Below are 13,646 nucleotides of genomic sequence, written 5' to 3'. Positions count from 1 at the left end.
CCGAATTGTTTCTGCTTTCACTTTGAAGGGCGTGTCTGCGCCTTTTAATTTGGAGGCATAGCCGGAAAGCTACCTTGCTTCCCGATTGGGTTCCGAGTGGGCTTTGTGTTCGAGAGCTTTGGACTTGAAACCGAATCAAAGTCGCACTCTCTCTCTCTTTGCCTGGGGGTGTTTGGGGAGGAGTGGCCGATGACAGGCAGCCGTTCGTATATCGACAGCGAGTGTCCGCCTTTTCTACTTTGAGTGGCGTTGCTGAAAGCGCTAGCTGGCTAGCTCCCTGTCTACGGCGAGCGAAGACGTGTGAGCAGATTAAGTGTGCCGAGGAGGAGTGGAGTCAAGATCTGTGTGTGCGACGGGGGGTTGGGTAGGGTGGGGGGGAGCCGGCCATCATTCGACCACGCCACGACGAGCTGGACAGCTTCCACGGCCCCCGGCGTTCGTTCATCTCTTTCCCCGCGCGGCATCCTGTCAACATGGGTGAGTCCTTCGCCAAGCTAGCTAGCCGGCTAGCCAGCCAAGCCAGTCGGTGCAAAAGCACCTGGGCGGCTATGTTTTTCATCATGACGTCATCCTAGTGGCTCCGTTAATATAAGAGACGGCCAAAAACGAGCTATCTCGTGTGTGTGTGCGGAGCGTGCATACGAGCGCATGTTTCCGATGCCGCATTGTGTTTGTCTGTCTGTCTGTCGGTCGTGGGTAAATGGTGCCACGCTCGCGGGGAGAACCGGGGTGTGGGCTCCATCCTCATCCTCTGAAATGGCAGCGCCGTTGACAGTGCGGATGGACCCACGCCTCCATCTTTCCAGCTGTTACGCAACACCTAGCATTTCAGTCCCTCGTTCATTTAGGTCAGGCGAAAGCCGGCAAGCGGGGCCCGGGCACCACCAACGAGGCCTTGCGTGCCGGCACAAACGCGCTCACCCGGTTTCCCCTCCATTTTGGAGCTTGTCCGCCACTCCATTTTTTTGGCTTGTTTTTTTTTTTCAGACCATCTGAACGACGCTTTGGCCAAGCTGAAACTGGCGTCCGCGGACGGCGCCTCGGACAGCGTGGAAAACTGCCTGGACCGCCTGCTGAAAGCGCTCGGGAGCGACAGTGAGTAGGCTTCTGTCATCCCTCCCAGGGCTCCACCGTTTGAACTTTCCCCTCTTCGGGGGGGATAGGAACAAATCGAGCTAGTATAGACTACCAAGTTGCGCCGCCGTCGCGTCATGCGAGCCTCGGCGCTCACGGAGCGCCCGTCTGTCCCGCAGACGCGGAAGCCAGCGTGAAGATCCAGGAGACGGGCATTCTTCCCCTGCTCCCCGCGCTGCTCAGCCCTCAGTCGTCCTGCAGCCCTAAAGTGGCCAACGTCATCGCGGAATTGGCCAAAAACGGTGAGGCTCCGTCCGAGACGGCCGGGCGGTCGCACTGGCGATGGGTTGACAACCCCCCCCCTAAACCCTACTAGAATTCATGAGGAGTCCCTGCGTCCAAGCCGGCCTCATCCCGCCGCTCGTCCAGCTCCTGAACTCCGGCGATCAAGAAGTCCTCCTGCAAACGGGCCGGGCCCTCGGCAACATCTGTTACGACAGCCGTAAGTGGCCGGGCTCGGTCGCGCGTGGGGTGCCGACAGACTCCGGGGGTGGGATGTGGGTGTGGCGTTCTGGTGGCCTCACCGGCGGCTGAGCGTTCTCGTCCTCGGCGTAACGTGGGGGGGAGATGGGGAAAGGCGCGCGCGTCGCCCCTCGGAACCGAGAGGGAGCGTCAGGAAGTGGCTTTGCGTCAAGGGCCGGACGGGCTGGACGCCGTAGCTGGCACCGCGCCGCCTATGTGCTTGATTTGTGTGCCGGCCTCTTTTGTTTTGCAGATGAGGGCAGGAGTGCCGTTGACCTGGCAGGAGGGGCTCAGATAGTAGCCCAACACATTAAAAGCCTCTCCCAAAATACAGAGCCGGAAAATGAGAAGCTCTTGACAGTCTTTTGTGGCATGCTGATGAACTATAGCAATGATAATGGTAATGACCATCGGCGCCACTGTCACCGTCTTGCGCGGGTGTCCTTTTGCACACCATGGGAAAGGGCCAGCGATTTCTTTCTTTTTCTTTTCTTTTCTTTTCCCTTTACATTCTCCTCCTCCTCCTACTCCTCTTTTTGACATCCTGCGCTATTTTTCCACCTCTAACCCTGAAATTCCAGGCCAAAAGCTAGGTCACCAATGCGTAGCGCTCAACGTCGCCACTCGATAGCAGCTCCCAATCTGCCATCCACATGGCGGACGTCGGCCGGCAATCGGTCCGGGGCTCTTTAGGCGCGCGCCGAGAAATTCTTCGGTCCTCACGTCTACGGCGCTCTCCGTCTGGTTTCCCCCGACCGTGTAGATTCGCTCCAGGGCCAGCTGATCGCCATGGGCGTGATCCCCACCCTGGTCCAGCTCCTGGGCATCCATTCCCACAACGCCGCCCTGACCGAGATGTGTCTCGTCGCCTTCGGCAATTTGGCCGAGCTCGGTGAGTCGAGGGGGCGAGTCCCCCAGGCGCCACACGCCGGCTCGCCCTCGCGCTCCGTCACGCCACCGTCATTTGACAGAGTCCAGCAAGGAGCAGTTCGCCGCCACCGACATCGCCCGGGAGCTGGTGCGCCTCTTCCAGAAGCAGGCCGAGCACGAGAAGAAAGAGATGATCTTGGAGGTCTTGGCTCCGCTGGCCGAAAACGGTGAGGCCACGCGCACGGCCCCCGGGCGTTCCGCTCTCAAGCTAAAGCCCCCTCCTTGTTCAGACGCCATCAAGTTGCAGATGGTGGAGGCGGGCTTAGTGGAATGTCTCCTGGAGGTGGTGGCCCAGACCGTGGACGGCGAGCGGGAGGAGGACGTGGCCCAGCTGAAGACGGCCTCCGACCTCATGGTGCTCCTGCTGCTCGGAGGTAAGGGGGGGGCGCGAGTTTGGGTCCCTGCTCCGGTGCTCACGGGGGGGGTGTCCCCCTGTCCCCGTCCCCGTCCCTGCAGACGAGTCCATGCAAAAGCTGTTTGAGGGCGGAAAGGGCAGCGTCTTCCAGAGGGTGCTTTCCTGGATCCCCTCGCGCAACCACCAGCTGCAACTGGCCGGCGCGCTCGCCATTGCTAATTTTGCCCGCAACGGTGAGAGCCGCTCGCCGGCGCGTGGCGTGGCGTGGTCGCCTCGGTACTTCCGGCTTTAAGGCGGCTTTCCTCGGGACAGACGGAAACTGCATCCACATGGTGGACACCGGCATCGTCCAGAAGCTTTTGGAGCTCCTGGACCGCCACGTGTGCGAAGGCAACGTCACCGTTCAACACGCGGCTCTCAGCGCGCTCCGGAACCTGGCCATACCCGGTGAGCCGCCGTCGCCCCAACTTGCGGGGCAAACGCCGGGAAAGATCCAGTTCTAACCGGAACCCGTCCGTCCATCCGTCCCAGTGGTGAACAAATCCAAGATGCTGACGGCCGGCGTGGCGGACGTGGTCCTGAAGTTCTTGCCGTCGGAGATGCCGCCGGTCCAGTTTAAGCTGCTGGGGACCTTACGCATGTTGATCGACACGCAAGGTAAGGATCGGCGGGCGCGCCCCTCCGCCGCCCACCCGTGGGCTCCCCGAACGCGCTTCTCGCTCGCCGTCAGCGGACGCGGCCGACCGGCTTGGGACCAATGCCAAACTGGTGGAGCGGCTGGTGGAGTGGTGCGAAGCCAAAGACCACGCCGGGGTGATGGGCGAGTCCAACAGGCTCCTCTCGGCTCTCATTCGTCACAGCAAGTCCAAGGTGGGAAAGCCGGGCGGGGGAGGCCTGCTCGCCGTCTCCTTTGCGCTCGTACCCCCCGGTCGACCTTTTTTTTGTTCCCCCGCCAGGAGGTGGTCCGCAGCGTCATCCGGGGAGGTGGCGTCAAACACTTGGTAACCATGGCGACCAGCGAGCACATGATCATGCAGAACGAAGCGCTGGTGGCCTTGGGTCTGGTGGCGGCGCTGGATTTGGGTGAGAACACCGACCGGACGGAAAACAAAAACACTTTCCCGTTGCCGCCGCCGGAAACCAAGACGCCCTTCTCCGTGTGCAGTCGCGGCGGAGGAGGACTTTGCGGCGGCGAGCCTGGTGGCGGTGCTCCACCGGCTCTTGTCGGACGAGAGGAGCGCGCCCGAGATCAAATACAACTCCATGATCCTCATCTGTTCGGTCATGGGCTCCGGTGAGCGCCGGCGGCGTTGGCCACGAGAGGGCGGGGCAGGGCGGGGGGAACAAAGCTGACCCTAAACGCGCCTGCGTCTGTCTGTCTGTCTTCCTCCTCTCAGAGCCGCTCCACAAAGAAGTCCAGAGCCGGCCGTTCGTGGACGTGGTGTCCAAGCTGCGCTCGCACGAAAGCAAGACGGTGTCGCACCAGGCCTCGCTGACGGAGCAGCGGCTGACCGCCCAGAGCTAATCCCGCCCCCGCACCCCCGCCTGCGCCCCCACGTACCCTCACCCCATTGTCATGTGCCAAGGTACCACGTCGCTCGCCTCAACTGCCTACGCAGACACCCGATATTTTTGCCCCGCTTTTCATTCTTTTCTTCCAAAGTTGAATTCGGAATTGGCGGGACTGAACCGGTTGGTCCGTAGAGGGGGGGAGGCGTGTCTCGGTCCGTAGGCGGAGTCGGGCAAAAGCGGGCAGGCTCTTTGGCCGCCGTTGACGGCGAGAGAATAGCCACAAAGTCACTGCTGATCACTTGGGACCGGTAAACTGGGGAAGGTCACGAGCAAACATAAAAAAAAGGACGCAACGGAAAAGACGGCTCCCGAGCAAACGATTGCACGGCGCTTGTTAAAAGCAATGGATTGAATGAGTCAAAAAGGAAAGAATGCAAAACGCCACCACGCCCACCTCATCTCACTTTAGTCATTGTCGCTAGTATTCCCGACTCACCTAGCGGCCGGCGCGTTGCACGTTGTCCAAATCCAGTGGCGTCCACCTTTTCTAGTCCGTTTGGCTTCCACCCAAAACAATTGCACGTCCATCCATCCATCCATCCGCTCCCAGCTGACATTGACCAAACAATTAGACTTTTGCTTGGACCCGTCCCGCGTCTCGTTGACTCATGTTTGCCGTGTTACCTCATCTGTCGCTTGTTTACCTAGTTAACCGCAGAGTGTCGGGTGTCATCCGGTAGGCGTTTTTTTTTACACCAAATCCAACGCCGGCCCCCTATTGCCGTTTTGAATCATGTCCAAATCCGTCATTCTCACTAGAAATAACCACACCAGCTAAAGAAATGTGGCGCGCCAATCGGAGCGTCAATTTCAAACGGGGCCCCGCCGCAAACGCCGCTATCGCCTGCCTGTAACGCTAAGGGGAATTCTGACATTTTGGCTTCACGAAAAAAAACAAACGAGCCCGTCCGGCCACCTTCGTTCGGGAGCTCGCTTGGCCACGCTAGAAATGCACGTAGCGCGAGCGACGATCGCTTTGTCATTTGGCACGTATCGTAAATCTCGGCATGTCCCAATCGATAGCCACCCACCCACTGTTGTTTTTTTTTAGGGTATGAATGGTTATTTATCAGATATGTGCTGGGAGTTGTATCCATAGCGACCGCATCAAGTACAAGTAATGTTAATGTTTGTTGTAAATGTCTAAAAGTGGTACATTTGGACGGATGTAACAGATAATAAAAGCACGATAGCCAGCGGGTGTCGCAGTCTTGGGTTTGTTTACAAAAAAGTTCTTACTTTTTTTCATGGATTGATTTAACACATTGCAGTCATTTATTTTACAAGTACACGCAAAGAAACCATAAATAGTGTTTTTTGCAGTGATCAGTGTTTCACACTCAAATGGATACAAATGCTTCTCTTTTTCTCGTCCGTGCGTACAACGTGTCGGGAATAGGTGACAAATATCAATCCATACCTCCGTCGGCCAAAAAAAGGGGATATTTTGTGCATCGGCAAACTTTTTTTTTTTGTACGGTAAATGAATTTGGGGGATGACTAACGTTCTACTAAAAGTCTTAACGGATGGAGTGTCCAACATTCATTCGACTACAGCAGGCTTGTTGCAGACTAGCACTGAGACATTGTGGAAAATAGTCATCTAATATCAAATGGAGATATCAAAACACTGTGCGCCTTTCCGGGAAAGCCGTCGCTCCGACTCTGTGAGTAAGTAGTGCAGGGGAATTGTCCGCTCGATTGACTTGGTCTGGTCAGAATCCGCTAGGAAAGGAAAGGGAGAGGAGGGGAAAAAAAAAACGGAACGCCATTATTTGTCACTGCTCGACAACGCCGCAAAGGACGGGAAAACCACAAGGTGCACACAAATCACGTGGCGGCGCCAGCGCCGGACTAGGCACGGATGGCATTTTTCTGGACTAGGTGTAGCTATGGTTTTGTTGGTGCAAAATTCCACTAGGTCACAGCGAGCCAACCGACACCCACCGGAAAGCGACGCGCTTAGCGTGGCTCTCGCAAGTTGTCGGCTGGAGCTTTTCTCGCCCGTCCGCCGGGCCTCGACGAGCGGAGAGGTGCGGGACCGCCCTGGAGAGGGAGGCATGCAGAACCCCGGTGACCCATTTGACAAGTGCCATCCATTCCCAAGAGAACCAACGGAAGGGGAAAAAATGGGTCGGCACTTCAGCTAACTAACAAAGACGGACGGACGGACGGACGAAGCTGGCTGGCTGGCTGAAGCCATTTCCAATTGGAGCCCGATGGAAACCGAGTCCGGCGATCCAATGACCGCCACCACAATGTAATTCAACTGGAAAGCTAACCGGCGATGGCCTCGGAAGGTGCAACGCGGCCAAAACGAAGGTGCCACGCGCCGTTTCTCTTACCAGCTGACGCGCACGGCTTCGATGTCGCTCACTAAGTTCTGCGCCAGGCAAATTCCAAAGATCTGCAACGGCACAGCGGGCTAGTTAACGGCCATCTGTGGCGGCCGGCCCCAGAGAGCCGGACCCTCGGGGGCCCTCGGAGACAAGGCGGAGACCCACCTGCAGCAACGCCACGCCGATGAACATCCCGGCCACAAAAGTCAGGTTGTTCTGGAGCCACCTCTCAAACTGCGGCACGCAGCCTTTCACGTTGATGTAATCCTTCTGCTCCGAATCCTGCGGCAGACGGGACGAGCGCCGTCGACCAAAAAAGCCCGCCAAGACCGAGGGACGCCACGACGCCGGACGCAAAGCTTACTCGTTTGGCCCGAACGTCGTATCCGCACTGAGTGTTGATGACGTCCTCCTGAAGGCAGGAAAATAATAATAATCATCAAACGGAGCCCACTTGAAAAAGCCTGGCCGAGACGTACCGCCGGATCCTTGGTGCAGCAGGAGTAAGGAACGCCGCACTTTTCCCGACTGCGGTTCCCGTCGGTGCAGTTGAAGTAGATGTTGAGGTTCCAGTCGTCGGCCCCGAAAGCGCCGCAGCACTCCCACTGAAAGGCGGCGGACGGAGGGCTCAGGAGGCGGACCCGGGACAGTCCGCCCGTCCACCCACCCATCCACCGACCGACCCCACGCACGTACGTATTCCTGAGTGAAATCGATGAGGTTTTGCAGGTCGATGTCGTCCCGGTAGGCCCGGATGTTGTTGTTGATGAACAAGTTGAGCTGGTCCTTGATCCAATCCTTGAAGACGAAAGCCAGGATTCCGGCCGTCAGCTCCAGGAAGAAGATGATTCCCAGGAATACGGAGAACTGCCGGCGGAGAGCGGCCAGATAATTGTCCCCCGCCCGGCTCGACGCAAGTAAGCAAGCGCTGGACGGACGCAAGCAATCGCCGGACGCAAGCAAGCGCCGGACGCAAGCAAGCGCCGGACGCAAGCGCCACGTACAAACTTGAGTAAGAAGGTGTTCTCCCGCAGCGCTCCGATGCAGCCGGCAAAGCCCAAAATGAACATGACTCCGCCCACCACCATGAAGAGCCACACTGGGTCCAGACCGCCCAGGTCTGTGATGGAAGAAATGTTGGAGAGAACCCCCTGGAGGAGACCCACAAAGGAGCCAGAGGTAAGTGGCCACTCGCCATTTTCTAGGATTCTTACTACTTTTCAATTGAGCGCCGCCCGTCGTTTTGCCTCAAATACCGAGGTGGCTTAACTACAGGTGTAGCGAAACTAAACTGGAGTTAAAAGTTGCAAACGATCACAGGCTAGGCCCACAATGTATTGGACGTTTATCGGTGTCAATGGCGGCAAAATGTTTGCTATACTCACCTTTTCACTCCACGCCCACAGTCCAACTGCAACCAAGGCCATTCCCAGCAGCTAACAACAAAAACAATACAGATTAACATTGCGTTGGCGATCCCGGTTGAGTGGAGAGTGGGACACGCCCCCCATGCCCCTCGCCACGCCACCCGATTGGCTGCTTTTCCACGGCTCTCCTCCGGCCCGTTTGTGCGCGCATTACCGAATAGCGCGTCGACATCCCAATCTTGGAATCAAAACGATCCGATGTGATGCCTTTAGCTTAGCCTGATATGTAGCATCGATTAGCAAACAAACTGCCCCCGAGCGCCGTGAGCCTGTGTGTGTATGTGCGCGTGCGCGCGCGGAATCTTGCCGAGATAAAGGCGAGGGGCAAGCCGATTAGCAGCTTCTCGTCGGAACGTTATTTTGCGGCCATCGTCGTGAATGGCGATGACGTCACCTACCCAAAAGAGGATATTGAATCCGAAAATGAAGTATTTGATGCAGCAGCTGACTTCGTGGCCTTTGTAGTGGTTCCCCGACATGTTGGCTCAGCTCATGATCCGAACGCGACGGTCTAAGAACAGGCGGCAGCGGCGGCGGCGGCAACGGGCCTGCTCGACGGCTTTTGTGGAAGCGCTCGGTGCTTCTTGCACCTCGCCACCATCTTCCAAATTTCCCCTTAGTCGCTCGCTCGATGGATGGATGGATGGATGAAAATGGCCCCGTGTTGTTTGTTCTCGCTTCTTCTCGCTCGATCTCGCTCGGTCTCGAACGCGATGAGCGCCGAGCCGAGAGCTTCTTTCTTTTTTTTGCGCTGTTTGGGGCCGTGCGGAAGGCGGGACCCCGAGCCTGCGCCGCCGCCTCCTCTTTGGACAGCCACGTCTTGGACGGACGTGGCGGGGAACCAATGAGAACGCCCGCTCCAAATCCCCCTTGGCCTGCTAGCCTAAAACGACTCGTTGAAAAAAACAAACAACGTCGCGTGCCCTCTAAAACACCCTCTCTCGTTCGAATGTGCCTTTTAGCCCTTTTAGTCATAGCCAAGGCGAGCTTCTGTCCCACTGTGACACGCTTCTAGGCGTTCCGTGTCCATTTTATTGTGAAGGTTTGACCGGATGTGTTTAGCTTAGACGGGAGGCGTACTCGCTGGATCCTCTCTGACGCCACAGCCGGATAACGGGGCCATAGGCAGGCGGCCGTTACCTTCTTTTCCATTTTCTCTCCGGCCCGGCGTCGGACTTTTGACGTCGCGAGGGGTGAGGTGGGGGTGGGCTTTGGAGTGGGGATGGGTGGGTGGGGGTTCGGGGATGTTGTCGGCCGACGCATTGGCCCCTGCTTCCAACAAAGAGAGCCGATGCAAAGCCAGTCGTTAGTGAAATGAAGGACTAAAAGCGACCAGGTGAGCCCAGCCAGACTAGGACAGCGAGCGGACGAGACCACCACGAACGCTTCAAAGGAACATTCACGCCCCCGAAAAAGGGTGAGTAACGCCCCCCGCGCCCCGGTCAACATATACTACGTACATACTCTTGAATTAACGCCCCGAGTCTTGTTGCGTCTGCGCCAAGCGCCCCAATGATATTGAGTGTGCCCGCAGCTGCACGTTTGAGCTCGTTAAAACTCGCCAACGGCCAATTTTGTTTTTGATTTGTTTGTTTGTTTTGTTTCCCGGAATGTCTGCCGGAAATCGAGTTCCGTCGAACGTCGTTTGCTCATCACAAGGGAAAGGAATGAGGAGGAGTGAAGCGGCGAGTATTGCCTTAGTCATGACACTTAAGGCTAGCCTAGCTTAGCCTATTTTAGCTTAGTTTAGCGGCTCAGCGTTGCACCCAGTGTACGATGGCTGCGCTATTATGACGTCACTGTCAGGTGAAAGCAGGAGCCCCTCCGTGCCGACCTGCCCGCCTGCCTGCCTGACTGACATGGCTGTTTTTGTGTTCGTTTACAATGCCTAAAGACTCAAAGACGTCCAATCCATTTGGAATGGGAAGGTTGGCATGCTTCCGTGGCCCATCCCACCCATCCTATTGGACTCCGCCGCCAGTCACTAAGTTTTTTTTCTTCTTCCTAACTAATGGCGCTTTGTTTCTTTCCTTTCTCTCAACCGGGCAGACATGGCGGACGCCGAGGTGGACTTCCAGACGGGCGACGCCGGGGCGTCGGCCACCTACCCCATGCAGTGCTCGGCCCTGCGCAAGAACGGCCACGTGGTGCTCAAAGGCCGCGCCTGCAAGATTATGGAGATGTCCACCTCCAAGACGGGCAAACACGGGCACGCCAAGGTACGGAAGCGCGGCGCCCCGCCCGCCGCCGCCCAGTCCGACCCCATTTCGTCTTGCCCTCAGGTCCACCTGGTGGGCATTGACATTTTCTCTGGGAAGAAGTATGAAGATATATGCCCCTCCACCCACAACATGGACGTCCCCAACATCAAGCGGGTGGACTACCAAGTGAGGCTCGCCGTCGGCCACGAGCCCGTGTCCTTCTTTTTTTTTTTAGCCCCACCCCTTCTCTTTCCAGTTGATCGGGATCCAAGATGGCTACCTGTCGCTGCTCCAGGACAGCGGGGAGGTGAGGGAGGACCTGAAGATTCCGGAGGGCGATTTGGGCAGAGAGATAGAGAACAAAAACGAGGCCGGCGAAGAAATCCTGGTCAGTTTCGATATATCCGTCGTCGTCGTCAATTTGTTCGGAATTAATAGAACGCTGGATTGACGGAATTTACGAGTGGCTCGTTTTCACCAGTTGTCCCAAATGTTTGCCTTTCAGGTGACTGTTCTCAACGCCATGGACGAGGAAGCGGCCATTGGCATCAAAGCGCTCGGGAAATGACAGACAGACGGGTAAATACGTGGCCGTCCGCCTGCTCGAATATGTCGTTGACCACGCTTGACCGTTGTTTTTCTTGCGGCTTTGTTCCAGGGGCTGCCACACCTCCAATGTTGCCACCCACCTGGATTTTGGCTCCACTTCATAACCCGCATCCTTCTCTACGTTTCACTCAAAGGTCCCCTTCTCTTCAGCCACCGTCGTTTGAAACGCTAAAGGAAACGACAACGCGGCACAAAAGCTAAACACTGGAGGAAGTACAATTCCATTCCGTTTTTTTTCTTTTTCAATGTTCCTTGCCCTTTGCGACATTTGTCTAATTGCGAGATTCCCGGTCCCGCCCGCAACGTCTTATTAGCCCGCTACTCCTCGGAAGACCGGAATAAAAACTATTGTCTGACAAAGATAACACTTGAATGGACATTTTATTAGATGCAAGGTCAAACGGAAAGGCGACGACACTCCGCCGCCGTCCGTCACTTGCCGTGGTGGTAAAACCTCTGGGCGCTCTGGCCGTGAGGCAGGAAGCCGTGACGGGGCGCCGCCTGCGGAGAGCTCTGGAAGGCCGCCTGCGCCCCAAAAAAAGGTTAGCACGGCCAGCGGTCGGTGGAGCCGTAGCGGCTCACCTTGGCGCCGGGAATCTGGACGGCCACCGACGGCGCGGGGAGCAGGCCTTGGGCCGAGGGATGCATGGCGGGAGGGTGCATGGGCCTCAGGGCGCCCTGCTGGGAGGGGAGGGGTGGGGGGGAGAACCATTCCACAACAGGCGCTTTGGCTAGTACGCTAGCAAAAAAGAGCATACGTACCGCGTCGGTAAATCCCGACTGCTGATTGGCGTGTTCCAGCTGCTTCTGGAGGGGGATTCCGGCGCCCGGGATGTAGCCTGCTGCAACGCAGGGTAAATCCGTTTGTGACATTGCCGCCCGCCCGTGGCGTTTGGCTGCAGCTCGCCCATTTGTCAAAAGCAATCGCGAGTGGCGCCTTGTTCTCGCTCTCTAGGTTGGACGAACGAACGCGCTTCCCGTACGATTTACAGGTCGCCGGAGCGACTTCCAAGTCCCAAGGATCGGAGGCGCGACTAACCGGGCTGAGAGGGGAAGTGACCGTGGACCGGGTAGCCGGGCTGCTGGTGGGGCAGATACTGCATGGCCTGGAAGGCGGACGCTCCTGAACGGCGACAAATTGAGTCCGGCTCGACGGTCGGCGACCAACGAGCGCGCTCCGGCGGCCGCCCGGCGGCCAACGTACCTCTGATCTGCGAGCCGCCGGCGAACCCCACCGGCACGGAGGGTCCCGGGGCGTAGGCGGCGGGATGCTGGGCCACCCCGTACGACTCGTGGGCTCCCCCGCCGAACTCGCCCGAGGAGAAGGCGGGCGTCTGGTAGTGCCGCGTCTATTGGCACAGAGCCGGTCAGGGTGGGGCGGGGCCAGCTTGGCGCTGCCCCCGCCCGTTTGGCCGACTCACGGGAAGGATGGCGCTCTGGAAAAGCTGCTTGCCGCGATCTCCCAGCAGCGCGCCGGCCCGACTGTGGCCCACGGGACTTCCTGCGAAGCAGATGGTGGGGGTGACGCTTCAGAGCGGGGAGGAGCGCCGGGGCCCCGGGCCATCCGACGGGGACTCGCCTTGGATGCCGAGGAGGTGCTGGCCCGCGTGCATGGGAAGGCTGGCTTGGTAGCTCGCCGACGTGAGTGTGGTGATGTCGCTGAAAAAGACGGCGGGCGTGCTCAAAGTGCGTTTCTTTGCAGCGCTCTTTGTCTACCCTGGACACTCCTTACTGCCCCCTACAGGTTGGAAGCAAGCACGCAAGGAGGAGCTTTCCTACTGCCAAGGCTCAAGTGAGTAAACTCCCACGCTTTCTTTGAAATATTTCATGTGACACACCTGTCAATGTTGTTTCTCTTGAAAAAAATCCCCAAATAGGACACAAGTCTGTGTCTTTTTATGCATCGGTGCGCTCACCTTTGCTCCTTGCGCCTCCGTTTCTCCTCTTCGTGGAGGACTTTCTTGAGTTGTAAGAAGAGCTGATGCTTTTCCTCTTGAAGCCCTTGAAGCTTTTCACCCATCTTCATCACCTGAACCGGCAACCCGGTCAGCGCCCAATGACTTTTTTTTTCTTTGACCACGACGACGATGCATTGAATTTGTCCAAACCTGCTCCTTGGTCTCCTCCAAGGACATCCTCTCCTCAATCTCTTTGGTCCTCTTCCTCTCCTCTTCCTCCTTCATCTTCTGTTCCATCATCTTGTCCACTTCCTCCTCCTCTGGACGGAAGCCCCGAAAGCACCGGTCGAACGGCGGCGCCCAAGGAAAGTTCGGGGGGCGCCGGGCGGGCCCTTTCTTACCTTGTCGCTTGCGTTCGCGCTCCCTCATGATGTGCTTGTGGAGGGCTCGGGCCATCGCGTTGGACAGCTTTGGTCTCTCCAAAAGCGCCGGCATGTTGACGGGTAGCGGAGGGGCCAGCTTAAAAAAAAGAGGGGGGGTAGCGTAGTGACTTCATGTTTGTAAATCATTACATTGTTCTACGCATTTATTTATTTTTTTAAAAAAGCTATTCGGATCATTTTAAAATTCCTCTCTGTCTCTGTGGTGATCGCCGTTGGACAAAAGTATTTCACTCCACCGTTATTGAAATGATGCGTTCACGGGCCTAGTCGCCAGAC

The 13,646-nt window shown here is 57.4% G+C and overlaps 4 protein-coding genes across 7 annotated transcripts; 2 read left to right on the top strand and 2 right to left on the bottom strand.

Annotated features, from left to right (window-relative positions):
* The first annotated feature begins 45 nt into the window (after nt 1-45).
* rap1gds1 (RAP1, GTP-GDP dissociation stimulator 1) lies at nt 46-5,649 on the top strand. 2 transcript variants are annotated; one of them, XM_077589611.1, is made up of 15 exons: nt 46-477; nt 988-1,095; nt 1,254-1,376; nt 1,451-1,576; nt 1,850-1,996; nt 2,360-2,488; nt 2,568-2,693; nt 2,757-2,900; nt 2,983-3,114; nt 3,194-3,328; nt 3,413-3,538; nt 3,612-3,751; nt 3,838-3,964; nt 4,047-4,175; nt 4,279-5,649. In XM_077589611.1, the coding sequence occupies exons 1-15, from the start codon at nt 474-476 to the stop codon at nt 4,404-4,406; spliced, it is 1,824 nt and encodes a 607-aa protein (XP_077445737.1). In that variant the 5' UTR covers nt 46-473; the 3' UTR covers nt 4,407-5,649. The 2 variants fall into 2 exon arrangements, with proteins under 2 accessions (XP_077445737.1, XP_077445738.1); XM_077589612.1 differs by lacking the exon at nt 1,850-1,996.
* Nucleotides 5,650-5,705: 56 nt separating this feature from the next.
* On the bottom strand, nt 5,706-9,045 carry LOC144066238 (tetraspanin-5-like). The gene is made up of 10 exons (XM_077589633.1): nt 8,618-9,045; nt 8,178-8,228; nt 7,797-7,943; nt 7,489-7,659; nt 7,272-7,397; nt 7,157-7,204; nt 6,958-7,074; nt 6,799-6,860; nt 6,401-6,499; nt 5,706-6,178 (listed from the first exon to the last, which is right to left on the bottom strand). The coding sequence occupies exons 1-10, from the start codon at nt 8,696-8,698 to the stop codon at nt 6,169-6,171; spliced, it is 912 nt and encodes a 303-aa protein (XP_077445759.1). The 5' UTR covers nt 8,699-9,045; the 3' UTR covers nt 5,706-6,168.
* Nucleotides 9,046-9,444: 399 nt separating this feature from the next.
* LOC144066240 (eukaryotic translation initiation factor 5A-1) lies at nt 9,445-11,394 on the top strand. 3 transcript variants are annotated; one of them, XM_077589636.1, is made up of 7 exons: nt 9,645-9,904; nt 10,114-10,147; nt 10,269-10,438; nt 10,502-10,606; nt 10,677-10,808; nt 10,926-10,999; nt 11,079-11,394. In XM_077589636.1, the coding sequence occupies exons 1-6, from the start codon at nt 9,830-9,832 to the stop codon at nt 10,986-10,988; spliced, it is 579 nt and encodes a 192-aa protein (XP_077445762.1). In that variant the 5' UTR covers nt 9,645-9,829; the 3' UTR covers nt 10,989-10,999; nt 11,079-11,394. The 3 variants fall into 3 exon arrangements, with proteins under 3 accessions (XP_077445763.1, XP_077445762.1, XP_077445764.1); XM_077589637.1 differs by lacking the exons at nt 9,645-9,904; nt 10,114-10,147 and adding an exon at nt 9,445-9,636; XM_077589638.1 differs by lacking the exon at nt 10,114-10,147.
* On the bottom strand, nt 11,392-13,446 carry gps2 (G protein pathway suppressor 2). Its single transcript, XM_077589640.1, has 10 exons — nt 13,329-13,446; nt 13,138-13,247; nt 12,946-13,058; nt 12,605-12,688; nt 12,451-12,526; nt 12,234-12,378; nt 12,069-12,152; nt 11,792-11,868; nt 11,612-11,707; nt 11,392-11,554 (listed from the first exon to the last, which is right to left on the bottom strand). Exons 1-10 carry the CDS (start codon nt 13,420-13,422, stop codon nt 11,462-11,464), a joined length of 972 nt encoding a protein of 323 aa, XP_077445766.1. The 5' UTR covers nt 13,423-13,446; the 3' UTR covers nt 11,392-11,461.
* Nucleotides 13,447-13,646: the final 200 nt, after the last annotated feature.

The sequence above is a fragment of the Stigmatopora argus genome, chromosome 20 (genome assembly GCF_051989625.1).
Source record: "Stigmatopora argus isolate UIUO_Sarg chromosome 20, RoL_Sarg_1.0, whole genome shotgun sequence".
NCBI lineage: Eukaryota > Metazoa > Chordata > Actinopteri > Syngnathiformes > Syngnathidae > Stigmatopora > Stigmatopora argus.
Note: the sequence above shows the minus strand (reverse complement) of the source record. Positions and strands in the feature narration are given on the sequence as shown.

Excerpts from the sequence above, each read along its gene's own strand:
- rap1gds1 (XM_077589611.1), top strand. Across the intron at positions 3,329-3,412 it reads CCGGAACCTGGCCATACCCG|TGGTGAACAAATCCAAGATG; the intron begins GTGAGCCGCCGT and ends CATCCGTCCCAG. Across the intron at positions 3,539-3,611 it reads CATGTTGATCGACACGCAAG|CGGACGCGGCCGACCGGCTT; the intron begins GTAAGGATCGGC and ends GCTCGCCGTCAG.
- LOC144066238 (XM_077589633.1), bottom strand. The coding sequence starts at position 8,698 with ATGTCGGGGAACCACTACAAAGGCCACGAAGTCAGCTGCTGCATCAAA. Across the intron at positions 7,398-7,488 it reads TCGATTTCACTCAGGAATAC|TGGGAGTGCTGCGGCGCTTT; the intron begins GTACGTGCGTGG and ends GCCGCCTTTCAG. Across the intron at positions 7,075-7,156 it reads ACGACGTTCGGGCCAAACGA|GATTCGGAGCAGAAGGATTA; the intron begins GTAAGCTTTGCG and ends CGTCTGCCGCAG.
- LOC144066240 (XM_077589636.1), top strand. The coding sequence starts at position 9,830 with ATGTCTGCCGGAAATCGAGTTCCGTCGAACGTCGTTTGCTCATCACAA. Across the intron at positions 10,439-10,501 it reads GCAAACACGGGCACGCCAAG|GTCCACCTGGTGGGCATTGA; the intron begins GTACGGAAGCGC and ends TCTTGCCCTCAG. Across the intron at positions 10,809-10,925 it reads AGGCCGGCGAAGAAATCCTG|GTGACTGTTCTCAACGCCAT; the intron begins GTCAGTTTCGAT and ends TTTGCCTTTCAG.
- gps2 (XM_077589640.1), bottom strand. The coding sequence starts at position 13,422 with ATGCCGGCGCTTTTGGAGAGACCAAAGCTGTCCAACGCGATGGCCCGA. Across the intron at positions 13,248-13,328 it reads GCGCGAACGCAAGCGACAAG|AGGAGGAGGAAGTGGACAAG; the intron begins GTAAGAAAGGGC and ends GCTTCCGTCCAG. Across the intron at positions 12,527-12,604 it reads CTCCTCGGCATCCAAGGCGA|TCCCGTGGGCCACAGTCGGG; the intron begins GTCCCCGTCGGA and ends CTTCGCAGGAAG.